General features: G+C 46.6%; 1 protein-coding gene across 2 annotated transcripts in view; it reads right to left on the reverse strand.

The window, feature by feature from the left end:
• Positions 1–15,144, reverse strand: part of Smoc2 (SPARC related modular calcium binding 2) — a 131,828-nt gene that overhangs the window by 47,795 nt on the left and 68,889 nt on the right. The window contains exons 6-7 of one of the 2 annotated variants that reach the window (XM_057761527.1): positions 12,463–12,513; positions 10,863–10,937 (exon numbers count right to left, since the gene is read on the reverse strand). In XM_057761527.1, coding sequence (XP_057617510.1) covers positions 10,863–10,937; positions 12,463–12,513 — 126 coding nt within the window. Of the gene's footprint in view, positions 1–10,862; positions 10,938–12,462; positions 12,547–15,144 lie in introns of both variants that reach the window. The other variant, XM_057761526.1, reaches the window with a different exon arrangement.

Here is a 15,144-nt window from a genome sequence, read left to right on the forward strand (position 1 = left end):
GACAGGTGCAGCACCGGGGACACGAGGCAGTGAAGTCGTGATGTATGATGTCAGAAGGATGAAAACCATCACCATGCATTTCTAAGGACCTAACACTGAATAAGGCTCCAGTGACCATGGGGTGTTTGATGGCAACACCCTGGCATCACTGGTCAGTGTGACAACCTGCATCTCAAGGTACATGTTACCTCTGGGGACATGGAAGACAGACAGCAGTGAAAAGATCTATGATGGTTCTGTTCTCTGGGCAACCTGTTTAGAAAGCTCAAGCTGCATGCAAAATGAAGTATATAGGATAAATATTTCTGTCCACCACCTAATGAGCAGTGTGGTCAGCCCCTGCTGCAGTGACACATCCTCTCCAACAAGGCCGCAGTGTGGTCAGCCATGCCACTCAAGTTTGGACAGACTGGTTTCCTGCCACCGTTCTTGTGTATGTATGCACATGTGTGCGTGATTGTGTGTGCACATGCATGTGTGTATGTATATTTGTGTTTGTATGTGTGCATATGTGTTTCTGTGTGTGCATATGTGTGTTTGTGTTTGTATGTGTGCATGTGTGCATATGTGTTTGTGTGTGCGCACATGCATGTGTGTATGTGTGTGCCTGTATGTGTGTGCATATGTGTGTTTGTGTTCGTATGTGTGCATGTACATGTGTGCATATGTGTTTGTATGTGTGTGCATGTGTGTGTTTGTGTGTGTGTGTGTTCCTCTCTCTTTCCCCAAACGATTAAAAGTGGTTGAAATTGTGACTGGATATTCTGGGAAACCCACCGGCTTTCAGTACTCCATGGGTGTCTGTAAAATGTCAATGTGGACTTAAGAATTGACAAAGCACAAACGGGAAATAAAAGGGTACTGACTTTTAAACAGCAAGGCAAAATAAGAAACACAGAAAACTATCTTAAGTAGTTTATTAATTAACTTTTGCTTCAACTCATAATTTCGTTTCATGTATAACTTGATAAGAACAATGTGCTCCTGCAGAAATTAAAGGTGTAGCCTTAGATATCATAAAATATATCAAGATTTGTGAGAAAAATATAACTATTTAAAAATAGCTAAATTAGAAAAAAACTTAAACTGGTAAAGTGCCTTCCCATGCAAGCATTCTAAAGAAAGCACTCTTTTTAGTTTTAAAAATTGATTCTAAAACAGAGTATCATATTTTTTCTTCAGTCACAGTCATGACAAAACAGGAGGAAAAATAAGTTTCCAAACAAAAGAGAAAATGACTTTCAGCGGAGAGGTTTGGAGAGCTTATGTCCCAAGATGAGCTCAGAAGGTCTGAGCAGGAAACCAGCAGTGAGAGGGATCCAGTTCCTACATCCGGGACTCCCTAATGATGTCCCAAGTCTCCTCCCAGAATACTTCTCTCAGTAGCGCCTCTCTCGGGGTGACTCGACATGCCACACTGGCTCTGATTTGTGTGACGAAATGTTAATAACACACAACACTCTCTAGCTTAGCTAAAAGCCTCAGTTTACAAAGAATTAATATGTAGACGTAGTCATGCGTGGGTGCAGAAATCAAAGGCGCATCATCCACTGCAGGGACATCCCACAAAGCCGGTCACCCACTTCAATCTAGAGTTCAAGATCAGAATGGACAGACTCCATCCTGTCAAAGACTCATACCCAGAATGCCTCAGAGGCCTTACTCTCATAACCTTCCTGAGAGTAGTGTTATGTTCATATCCAGTGAGATTATCAGAAGCATTCAAATATATTCAGAACTTCACACCAGTAATTGTAAGTTTGTGTTCTTGGTGGCTCATAAATTTCATCATTAACTTCCAACACACCAAGGAAAAGCTTTAAACGTATCATCAGGGTGACCTCAGAGGCAGCAACATGAGGGCTAAGAGATCATGTCTTTCCCTGGGGTCACCTGCAAGAGTAGGGTGGGTGAGCAGGCTCTAGAAGCCTCCACCAGCATCTACAGATGGTGCATGAGCAGCTGCAAGCACGAAAGATGAACTCTGCCCTTCTCAGCACTATGAGAGCCTCCTGAGCTGGTGCTCTGCCTTAACAAGAGTATCAGGACCTGGGCAGATAGACAGCTGACTCCCTACAATCTAGAGTCCAAGATCAGAATGGACAGATTCTATATCTGGTCAGAGTCCATCTTCTTCTTCACACATGGTGCCTTCCATATGTTCCTGAGATAGTGTACAGGGGGCCTGGTACAGGGGGCCTGGTACAGGGGGCCTGCTGTGGGAACACCTTCAGCCAATAGCCTTTAAGATACTGGCCCACTTTGATCAAAGATGGTCTCATGTACTCTAAGTGCAGATGACAAGAAAAATGTGTGTGGCCAGGCGGTGGTGGTGCACGCCTTTAATCCCAGCACTTGAGAGGCAGAGGCAGGCAGATCTCTGTGAGTTCAAGGCCAGCCTGGTCTACAAGAGCTAGTTCCAGGACAGGAATCAAAAAGCTACAGAGAAACCCTGTCTCGAAAATCAAAAGAAAAAAAAAAGAAAAATGTGTGTGGCTCTTTTTTTCTGCTGGATTCAGTTCCAATTCCCAGTGCACGCAGACTGTGGGTGGCTACCCTTACTGTGAGTGTATCCCCAAATAAATAAACCTTTGTTATACTCCATTCTGGGCTCCTGTGGAACTCTTCGATACTACTACCGGGGGCCCCCTTACGCCTTTCCAGAAGAGTCCTAATACTACCATAAAGCCCTACCTAGAGATCGAAGCACCTTCCTAGTGGCCCCCATCCTAGCACCACCTTGGTGATGTGAACTTGAGCAACACATTCAGATGGTTCTAAACAAAAACATGATCACAGCTCTTATACAGTGTTTACGTAGGACATGGACATATCAAAGGGGAAGACGACAGTGTGAGGACAAGAAGGGGTTAGGAAATGTTCTGTCTGAAACATAAAGATGTCTTTGAATAAATAATGATTTGGCCTATGTTTGGTTATATATATCCATGTGTATGCACAACCACCAGGTGATTCTTGGAAATAAATCAAATTCCTAGCAAACGTTCTAGCATGTTTGGGGTATTTATGTATATAGGTGTATGGATGTGTGTATGTATACACATGCATATTCATGTATGTGAATATGGTCATGTGTGTCCCCGCATTTGGGCAAAGGTCAGAAAACAACCATGGGTACTGACCCTCAATGGTGCTTAGCTTGAGACAGCCTGCCTTTGTTGTTTTCTCACTCTCTGCAGAGTCTAACTGGGCAGGGAACTCCTGTCTCAATCTCCCACTTCCCTGTAGGGGCATTGGAATTACAGACACTCACACTACATATCAGGCTTTTACATGGGTTCTGCGGAGTTTGAATTCCAGTCCTCATGTATGCACAACAAATACTTCTAACCACTTTCTGTTTGAAAATGTGTAGGTTGGTCAGCCTGTTGTGACTGTACTGATGCCTCATGCTTGGCATGCGTGTTGAATCAGACAGTGGCTTACACGTGATAAGGACAGACACTTCACTCTGTCCTTTGCAGGGAAGATGGACTTGGAGAAACAGTTGGGAGTGATCATAACATTCTCCACTGTCCACCCAACACAAAGTATTAGCATCCTGCAGTGAAGGAGAAAAGTGGCTGCATACACAAGGACACGGACTTACAGCGAGCTGACCTTTCAGGTGAAGGCATGGCAGCTAACTTCAGGTCAACTGTGTGGTCATTTCCCAAAGCAGCCTCCCTTGTTGACAGGTCAGACACATTCTCCAACTCGTGGTGAAATTTCCTCTGTGAAGCTCTGTTCTCAAGCATGAATGCACACTCGGCCCTTCACAAAGCCTGTGGGGTGAAGAATGGCTTCGCCAAGCTCATGGCTCCAGGTAAATCCTTGGTGCTTTTATCAGAGCACTTTTCACCCTGTCATTGTAACCCCAGCATCTGAATCAGCCACCTTGTCACAGGAAAACACAAAGCATTCTCAGAAAAGCCCTGGTCCCTGCCATCTGCCAAGCTGGGCACTAAGCTGAGACACACACACACCTGGATGTCAGTTCCCTTCCTACTTGCTGATTGGGTATCCATGATCCAACATGACCGAGAACTAGTGCTTCCCTATGGGGTAGACCTCATCACCTCCTCAAGAGGCCACATTCTCTGTCCGGATCCCATCGTGAGAGGCAGCCTCAGCCTGAAGCCTCTCTTCTCTGTGCTTCCCAAGGCCTGGAGGACCCTAAGCCACAGGTAGCCCTGATGCCCATTAGATGAATGGCTCCATTAGCCGGGTGCTGTCTGTAGAAGGAGCACACTTCCTTGAGCTATTCAGTCCAAGAGCTCCACGTGCATCTGAAAAAGTCTGTTTTCTGGTCTGCGAGATCTCATCATGTTCCTCTGCCTCTTCAGATGCCTGCCACTCTTCCGGGTTTGATGAGGAGGACCACGGGGCCTGGCTAGCAGGGTCAGCCCTGAGGAGACTGCCTCTTTTCGGTTGTCACACTCAAACAACTTCCTGTGTCCAGCGGGCTTCTACCAGCCCCACCAGAACACAATCCCTGTACTCTCCCCCAACCACAGCCAGGCAGCAGAGAAACACCAGCAGGCCATGCATGTTTAATTCAGGTTTATTCTGCACAGCCTGTTGGACCTGGTGATTCAGTGGCAAATTGAATTTCAGCAATTAAAGTCAAACGTAACTCTCTCCACGGAGCTGCATTGGCGTGTTTCCAACCAGCCTACTCAGCACCCACTCAATTTCACCACCTTTATTTCTTTTCTTTCTGAACTTTGAATGCTCTGATCATTTACAGTTTGATTGAACATTGAAATCTGAGAATTAAGCATGTTTGAAATTAACACTCCCCTGTATAGCTAGGGAAATTAAATCAACTCGGTCATGTACATTTTAAAGCAGGATAATGAACACTTTAAAATCATGCATGGTTACAGCCACACTTAATGGGAATTATGTAATTTATAGATTTTGATCTCTTCAAATGACAAAAGCTTTATAACTTAAGGGTCTAAATGGTGTTTTGATGCTTTTATAATGTTGCTTTTGAAAAAACAAAAGGAGAGGGGAAAACCTAAAAGTTACAACAGAAATGTAATTCATATTATTTTCCCCTAGGGAATGCAATTTAGCTTGATTTAAAGCCAAATTAAAAGATAATTATCTTTTGGCATTAATTTTAATATGTGCAATAAAGCAAAAGTTATCAATCCCGGATAAGGCAGAAAATATTTCCACTGATGGGGGTCGCATAAAACCAGAGGACATGGTGACCATCAAGGATGTCCTCTTGGACAGGAGCCATGGAAGTGTTTAACTGCTGAGGAGGGACAGAATAGGGGAGGAGGTGTCTGAAGATGACACAACCCAGGCCTCTATGTTTGCTCCAACTTGTGCAAAACCCAGAAAGACCAGGAAAGGTGGGTGAGGCCTGAGGGAGATGGAGCGACTAGCCTGTGTCCAGCAGACCGCAGGCAAGACTGATACAGGGGCACAATGCCCTGGAGCTCTGCAGAGGCTCGGCCTTGAGCTCCAGAGCTGCTGGAAGAGCCAGGGAGGAGAAAAAAACAACAAAACAGATACTCAACATCTTCCATCCTGCTTTTAAAACATAAACAAGTGTGATAATGTTTCATTTGTATGTTAATAAATAAAGCCTGCCTGAAGATCAGAGAGTGAAACGGTCCCTCTGGTCAGCATTACAGATCAGGCAACGAAGACACACATCTTTGATCCTAGCAGCCACACTAGTTTGTCATAGAAACCGGGAGGTGCATGCCTTTAATCCCAGCACTAGAGAGGATTATACAATGAGAGAAGACAGCTCTCAGACACAGTCTCATTCTGAGATTCCTGGAGGCAGGATCATCATTTCAGACTGAGGTCAAGGTAAGAGCCAGTGACTGGCTGTTTTGCTTTTCTGACCTTCAGATTGAGCCCCAATTTCTGTCTCTGGGATTTTATTAATCATGCTACAAACAAGCCGGTGAGATAACCAGCACCCAAATACTCCACCTCTCACTGCAAGCGGGAGGGAAGTCCAGCTGCAAACACGGGAGCTGTAGCCAGAAGCTCTTCAGTGGTACAGGTGAAGGCTGGTCCTTGGCCGGTACTCAGGCAGTGCTGTGTGCAGACAGCTGGAACTAAAGCCACAGCATTCTGACCCGGGAGGGAGGCGCAGCCCTCAGAATCCACCCCTGAGTTAGTAGCTGGTGACCATGGACACTCTGCCCACCACAGCTTATCCATCACAGGCTTTAGCTGTAGCCTTTCAGGGCTTCCTGGTGGCAGGATACACGGAGAGTTCTCTTCCTGTGGCCAGGCTACTCTGTGTAACAGAGCCTTCATAAGGAGCCTCGAATGATCCTCCTGACGGAGAGAGGAGTTGGACCACCTCTCTCCTCTCACAGCTAGCAAAGGGGACAGCTGTAGATGCTGTACCCCATGAACTCCATTCTGACCCTGATAAATACCACTGGGGTGACTGGCCTGAAGTCCACATGGCTCCCACTTGGCCTGGAATATTTCAGTGTCCATGTAGGAGTAAGAAAAGTGAAAGGTAGCCACAGCAACCCCAGCTGATGTGGAGTTCCCTTTGGCTCCTGCAGTCCTGAACAAACAGGACCATCTGTGGAGGTCATGGGCTCAAGCCAAAGTCCACTGGAGTGGGTCCCTATAGGTGTTCTTCTAGATAGTGGGAGCTACAGCTGCCATAGACACAGAACTGCCACCCGTTACCTTGAGGTTTTGAACTCTAGGTAGAACGGCAAGGCTCAGAACAAACACCAGCGCCTCTGCCTCCCTCCAGAGATAAACTCAACCTCACCTTTCTCTAGCCACAGTCTCTGGGAAGAAGCCTCTCCCCTGCTGCCCTTCCCAGGGTTCAGGCCTGAGAAGTGAGGGTGTCTCAGGAGGTCCCTGCCAGACTGGATTCTATCCTTGGCCACAGAACTGAATCTGTCAACCCCCCAGGCAATAGACAGGTTATATCACCTTTGACCATGGTCAGATGAGGAGGTGGCAGAGGCAAGGAGCCCCTCCTTCCAGGGCTCACAACCTGGGAGCTTCTGATCTAGACCACGTGAATGCAGAAGACAGCTGCAGTCAGTCTCTCTCAGGCTTTGCATGGCTATCTCTACAGGACTTTTCTTGTCTTGAAGTGGCAGTCAAGCATTTACAAGATGCCCTGGCTGGATGCTGATGGTAGTTCTAACTCACACAGGCTAAAAGAGACTGAGGAAGGAAATGTTCACTATGAGAAGGAGGGAACTCAGTGGAGCTGTGTGGAGTGACTGCGCCTGGTGTCCATCCCGGGAGAGAAAAACTGGCATGTTAACCCGCAGCTGTCCAATGAAGTCCTCATAAAGAACTTGCAAAATTCCAGAGAGCACTTGTGCCCAGAAAGCAGGTACGGACTAAGAACCCCTGCCCTGGCAGAGCCTGCGGGTCCTTTCAAAGGCTCCCCTTAAAGTAACAGGCCTTCTTACCTGGGAAAACATCCTTGTGACTTCTCCCAGCTACAGTTCAGGCACCGGGAGCAGAGGGGGCAGAACGGTGGGTTTGCTCCATGTGTGAGTTTGATTCTGATCGTCAAAGAACTCTGCTGGCCTGAAGCAAGCTGCATGTAGCCTCCCGGCCACCCCTTCCCCAGTACCCCTTCCCTGGGGCACTTGTCCTTCTGCCAGAGCATTTCCATGGGCATTTCTTGAGTTCACACTCTACTCCGTACTCCATACGTGCCCCATGGCAAAACATCTCCAGCTAATCTTCATTTGTAGACACTGAGGGAAGTTTGGAGCATTGTCAGAGTAAGCATCCAGTTCATGGCCATTTAGACAAAACCTCCTAACCAAAACACTTTGCGATCAATCAATACATATTCCCATGAATAGAAAAATAAATATTAATATGTGTAGTGAGATGATTCAGATTCAAGAGCAGAAGGAAGTGAAGCAACTTCCATTTTATATTGACAAGAAAATTTGAGGAATAATGCACTTTTTAGCAAAAATCAAGTTAAGAACATGTTCATTCACTTAGTGTACATTCGTTGGTTCTCTTACTAGGTGAACCAACCAAGAAGAAAAGGTCCAGCTATCAAAGTATAATGGCACTGAAAATCTCTCTCTCTCTCTCTCTCTCTCTCTCTCTCTCTCTCTCTCTCTCTCTGTGTGTGTGTGTGTGTGTGTGTGTGTGTGTGTGTGTAATTTATCTGTTTGGTTTTTGTTTGCTTGCTTACTTAACAACAAGACAATAGTACCATGAGAGTCCATGGAACACAAGACTGCTAATTTAAAAAATAAATATTTCTTATGTACTTACGTAGCTACAATGTGTAAATTTCACAGACTAGGGGCCCCTTGTGCTTTCTTTTCAAGGATGGTTCCTGCTGTTACTCTTTACCCAGAAGCCTGTTTGGTTCACACTCACCCTGTCTCATACACACCATGGTACCCTACAGATTTTGTAGTAAAATATAATAATTTAATATTAGCTCATGGAAGAGATGTTGATTGATGTGTATAGTTTTCATATAAAAGGAAAGCAGTGCCTTTCCAGTCTGCCATCTGCTCTAAGAGAGCTTGTAAGAATCGCAATGAGGTTAGTCAGCATTTAAATACAGAGTAATAACTCATAAATTACCGCTCTCTAGTAGCTTTGTCACCCTGGGATAAAAGCCTGGTAGGAAAGCACTCTGCTGCCAATCTACACCCCAGCCCTTAAATGTTTGATTAAATAAACATCTCTATATAGATGATTGTAAGTAAAGGTGGCTTCTAAAATAGAAATGAAACACAAACAAATCTCTTCCCACGATGCTAACAATAGCCAGGACACAAAAGGCTAGGAGAATTCACAGCTTTTCTGTTAATATTATATTTAATATCCTATGATACCATGTAGAGCTGCCTTCTTGACCCTTAGAAAGTAGATGATAACAGTTAAACACACACAAACCCTAATGGCTTCACAACCGATGTCTATAAATCAACTTAACGTCTCTGTCTTGAATTCTACTCATATATAGAAATTTAAAACAAACTATGATAATCTATGCTATTATAGGCTAACTGGACTTTCCTCAGGCATTTTTTTTCAATTCTCAGTTTTTGAAGATTAGTTATAATTGGCCCTACACTTGGCCAACGGTGGCTGAGAAGTGAGCCCCTTGTTCCACAAGCTATCTGCTTAAGTTGAAATTCATAGCACAGTTAAATGCACCTTCAAGTTACACATTCCCAGTGGCTGTGTTTATAATCATCTCTATGTTTCTCGGGTCAAAGTCAGTCATGGCCATATTGCTTCTCCCAGGAGAGGCTCTCAAGACCCATCAGTAAATCAATAAGTTGGAAACAAGCAATGATTTAATTATTTCCTCATACACTAAATGGTTTGTGTATGAGACTGTTGAATAGGGAAACTTTTGTAAGTATGGGAAAAGAATTGAGTAAAGCAATTTTTTGAGGTTATGAGAGAGACGTATGGGTGGCTTTTTATACATTGGGTGCTCTGGTTAGCCTTAACTGTCAGCTTGGCACAGCCTAGAGTCACTGGAGAGGAAAACCTTGGCTGCGGGATGGCCCAGATCATATCTATAGGCCCAGTCTACCGTGGGAGGCACCATTCCTAGGCAGATGATTCAGAACTACATAAAAGCATGCTGAGCACAAACAAGCCTGTCTGCGAGCCAGCAACCAGCATCCTCCATGGTTCTGCCACATTGCTTTGACCTGAGTCAAGGCTGTGGGGAATAGTGAGCAGGCCTGTCTCTAAGTTCATTCTTGAGTTCCTGCCTTGACTTCCCTCAATGGTGACTTGTGACCCAAAAGTGTAAACTGAATAAACCCTTTCCTACCCTATGCTGCTTTTTTGGTCAGAGAGTTTTATCACAGCTACAGAAATCAAGCTAAAACAACAGGGAAAGTTGTCTATAGTAATCATTGCTGAGGGGAAAAGTATTTAAAATTTCCTTCCATATGTTTACTTAAGACTGGCAGTGAAATCTTTGAGTTCTACTCTTACTCTGGCAGTTTGAAGAGTCTCCATCAGGGACAAGGTGAGGCTCAGCAATTCAGAGGCAGGGCCGGGAGGAAACGGATGAGGAGCCTTGTCGGGGGGTGCCCAATGGCCACTCCATGTAAGCCTTCTGTTGTGCAACGAGGCCCCTTGTCTCACACCTGTGTGGTCCCAGACGGGGTCTCCTGAGGATTTGAGGTTGTACACTGCATATGGAGTCAGGTCCATTCTTCCTATTCAGAGCTGTGGCACACTGAGTTTAGCGCTCTACTGTAGCAGATTAAAAACGCCCTTTGAAAGGATCGTACAGCCCAGACAGCGGCACTGTGTGCCAGAATGCCCTTGGGAGTGCTTGCCTCTCATCCCTGTGAACAGGGTCAATCCCAGGAAATTCCTGTGGTCACCCTGACCTTCCTTGGCTGCCTATCCACTAACCCAGAGGGCAGATTCAGATTCTACAAAAGGCCAGAGGAAACCAGCGGGACACCCACCCACTGAGCTCCATAAACTCCTGAAACCAGGCGGTGACTAACAAGCTGCGTAGCTTGTCTACAAAATGTCAGAGCAGTTGCTTCTAAAGGTCAGCCTGTCACTGCCGCTCCGTAAGAGGTACAATCCATTCATTTGGAGGTTTTTACCTGAAACAGTCCACAAACTGCCTCAAGGAGAGCACTCACCAACAACCCACACACACACATACACACACACACACACACACACACATACACACACACACATACACACACACGCCTGAAAGCACAGCCTACCACACAGCTGCACAGAACTCCTGCAAAGCATTCAGAGAAGCTAATAAAAACATTTAAGAAACTTGCAGAAGGTAAAACTCCTGAATCAAATACTCCCTCACAGAAAGACACCAGGTCCCAGTTTACCTGAGTTTTTATTGGTCTTGTTCTGGCGACTTTTAACTTGCTCGGTCCAGAGCGTGGGATAACGGGATGCAATATCTGGAGAAACGACAGGACAGCGGACAGTTAGTTCATCAGGAAGCATGGAGTCCCCAGCTACGAAACCCGGTAGGTGCCCTGACCGCTCCCACTCCCGCTCCCCAGTATAATAAATAAAGGTGTGCCACATCTTTTTTAAGACAGCTAAAAGTGACTGAATGCACATGACAAAAAAAAAAAAAAAACACAACAATATAAAATCTTCAGTATATTTTTTCTTAATCTCAAAGTGTTAACTAAAAGCTGCTTGAATTAGGACAGGTTCTAAGGGTTACAAAACACTCCAGTGTGAGCTGGGAGTGTAGCTCAGTGGTATGGTGATTTGCCTAGCACACAGGCGGCCCTAGGTTTGATCCTCAGCACCACTGAGTAGGGGATACAGGGAGGGAGTAAGAGGAAGAGAAGAAGCTGCCCAAGGCACTAACACATCCCATGGAGTAAGCAAGGTTCTCACATACCTGAATGACTCAACACAAAATAAAATATTTAAAATATAACTTTCACATAACACCATTGAGGAAAATATCCCCTTGCCACTGTCTACCAAATGTGATTGACTATGCATGGCAGGATCATTATACTGCCCTGAGAACACAGAGCCTGTATGGTGCCTGGGTTTCAACCCTCTTCCACGTGGGACAGGCAGTCCTGAGTTCTTCTGGCTGGACTGGGGGTGTGCAGGGTGGAGGATTAACGTGGGGGAGCCCACAGTATCTCTAGCACACACCAGTCACTGCTGATGTTTGGAAAGCATGTGGGATTCTGTCCTCCGGTCTTTCGCTTCTTACAATGTGTATTCCTTATACATTTTCCCCAAAGCTGGCCACATCTGACCAGAGAACATGACCAATGTCACAGACAACCCATTAAAGGTGAACATCAGAAATCTATTCTTGACATAGCTGCTGTACAGACCAGCTATGTCAACAGGGAGATAGATGGCACATGCCGCCACACCTCTGAAACAATGTAAATGCATACATTTCCATCAATAAATTGGCTACCAAGGCATTCTGCTTGGCAGATTCCCTGTGGCAATGTGGAAAATCACCAGGAAAAACAATGGTGCCTCGTGACGCTGGAAATGGCCACACACAGCCAGCCCACTCTTGATTATTTTGCATCTATATTAAGACAACCTCCTGGTTTCTTGAAACCCACAGTGAACTGATGTCTGCAGTCAGGCAAAGAGTCTGCTTGTTCTCTGTGTCGCATGTGTGTGTGCTGGGACTTCTCTCGGGAAAGACCTAGCACATAACATATTATGGTCCTCATTCTTCTGTCTCTACACCCACAGAAGCGGTGTGACATCACTTGATCCGTGTGTTTGATGACCTTCCTGGTAGCCATTTTTCTGTGTAGAATTTGGGTTGAGGAGTCTTTTTGGTTCACAAGGGATACCAGGCAGAATCCTTCTGTGTGTGTCTAGACTGTGAACAGCATTGTACCCATAGAGACTCGACACCACTTCCCAGACCCTGGCCACCCTTCCCTGCCCCCTGCCCAGTCCGCTGCACCAGCTCACCTTCTTCATCTCCTTGGGGCTGAGTCTCCAATGCTGGGGCTGCAGCATCATCTGAATTCAGAACGGAAAAGATTTGCAAGGAGACTACAATTATGAGAGTAAGCTAAGTAAGTGTGCATCCAGGCTGGAGCCCAGGACTTGCAAACCACCCCCACAGACCCTCCCAACACAGCCCAGCATAGAGCAAACATTGACCTGCTGCCTTGGGGCTGCTGCTCTCAAATGCTACAGGAACCTGAAAACCAAGGCCCACACAGGGGACCCTGGATGAAATTCTAAACCAATCAGTGGCCATTATCGGGCAGTGAGGGGCAAGTGGAAAACTGTGAGCAGGAGGACCTCATTCTAGGAAAGAAAACCTGGGTGGCAAAGGCCACAAGGTGGGGAAGAGGGCAAAGACCCACAGGGGTCACTATGAGAGCTGAGAGACCATTCCTGGGTGTGTTCCCTTGCACAGGCCACTTTGGGAGTCACAGTCTGGTCCAGCAAGCCCTCGCTTCCCTCACATCCTTCCACAGAGAGGGGACTCTTAGGAGCAGCATGCATGGGAGGCTGCAGTCTGGGAAGGGTCAAAGTAATGCAGGGGTTGGTGGGAGGGCAGGGTGGGCACCGACAGGAATGGCCCCGTTTCTTGGAGGATAATCATCACTGAATGTATTAAGCACCTCCTTGTGGATGCCCTTTGGAGTTCAGGGTCAGAGCACGGGACAGAGCAGTGACTGGACACTTGGTCTCTCCAGCTCTCTCCCCATTGTTTTAGTTCAAGTCTGCCCCAGTCATTTCGGAAGCAGCGTATAAGACAAGGGCTGGACACGCGGCTCAGCTAACTGTGACCCCACTGTATCCTCCAGCTGTCTAGAAGCCCCACACGAGGCTTTTAGGGGAGCAACGGAGAATCCCTTGACAAAAATGACTGCCCAAACATCAAAAATGCAGTGTGACTTGTATGGAACACGCGAGTCTAGGGTTGGCAGTGACAACATGGAAAAGTCTGCTAAGTATCTTAAAAGATCATAGAAGTCTATATGTAAGTCTCCTGGGGATTTGGCTGAAACATAATTGCTGAGGAGCAGGTCACCCTGGTGAGGCATTCTCAAAGCCACAGGGTCCCTGATGGCTGAATGCAGGCCCGGCTTCCCAGAGTGAGGTGGGCATAGTTGATGTCCAGCCTAAAGGTGGAGCTATGCACAGGTGGTGTCAACCAGCTCAGACCCTGTGTGGGCAGCCCTCCACCCAGCTCCCCACCTGCCCTTGGGATGCTGTGTATTGGTACCCGATGCCCACAGAAAGCTTTAACTCAACCTAAACAGAGGGACAGTTTACAAAGTGGGGGAGCTGTACTTCCCCTCCACATTTCTGCTCTGTTTCATTTTTCTCTAAACCTGTACTGCTGTTTCGTTAACATGATCTTGAGCGCATGCGCGCACGCGCGCATGCGCATGCACAGAGAGCAATGGGGTTCCTTTCAGGGGCCTGTTTCTTTCTTGAGATGCTTACAGGCAGTAGAATCATCTACCACTCCCTCCTCTCAGAATTAGGCTAATTTTCTACTAACAAACTGTCACTTCTTTTCCTAAAACCCAGCACTAGGAGCAACCGTCATCGCTTGTGCACCCATTTTTCTACTAAATGCAAACCGTGCCCTCTCATGCCTTCCGCTCCAGCGGAAGTGGCACAGCTTCCACCCAAGACTTCGTCATGGCTCCCCCAGCAAGTGAATTCTGTACTGCACCATCCCGTACGTCCTCGAGTGTTCTGTACACTGAATGATCTATGACCGTGCCTGCATCAGACTCCTCAGAGCACACCTCAAGCCTCTGAGGATGTTCCAGTCCTCTTGCTGTCTGCCCTGGGTCTCTCTGTATCTACCCCGGTCTCTCTGCGTCTGCCCCAGGCCTCTGTGCATCTGCCCCGTGTCTCTCTACATCCGACTCTCTATACCTGGCCTCTCTGTGCTTCTTCCATGCATGTATCTTAACACTGTGAATATCTTTTTTTCCAGAGCAAGAAGCCCAGCTCCTGGCTAACACTTTCAGTTTATGTTATGGGAAAGAGGCTGAACAAACTCAGCTCCCTTTGTCCTGTCTTCATCTTGCTTCTCTTCGTCAGGTTTATAATACTATAACCCACGCAGAACGAAGAGAAATGCCTACAGTTATGGAGAAAAAAATCATTTCATCTTGAAAACCTTCTGAATTCTAAGACTTAAAGCAGAATGTGTGTCCCAGGGACTGGGGTGAGGGACACTGAGGGAGATCAAGGGACAAGGGACAGATCGTCCCAAGCTGTCTCAGAAGAGCGCCTGCCGTGGAGAAAGCTGTCACCTGCTCACAGACACCAGCACTGTCCTCACTAATTTCTATGGCTTGGAATGTGTGAGGAGTCAAAATAATGAACCTCTACTCTCTTGCTGGGTGCCTCTCTTAATGCCCCCTGAGTCACTCAACACACCTACAAATAGACCTCGGTACACCTACAGAGACCCTGACATACCCACGGTATTGCCTGGCACACCTGCAGTTAAGCAGGACACACTCAGAGCCGAATGTAGTTCACTGATAGCTCAACCTGACACATCTCCAGTGGTCCTCATAGACCTGTAGTGTTCTCTGACACACCAGGGTAGAACGCAGCACTCCTGCCCCCAGCTGAACCTGCCACACCCACAGTGTTACCTGACAC

This window comes from Chionomys nivalis, chromosome 2 (assembly GCF_950005125.1).
Source record: "Chionomys nivalis chromosome 2, mChiNiv1.1, whole genome shotgun sequence".
NCBI lineage: Eukaryota > Metazoa > Chordata > Mammalia > Rodentia > Cricetidae > Chionomys > Chionomys nivalis.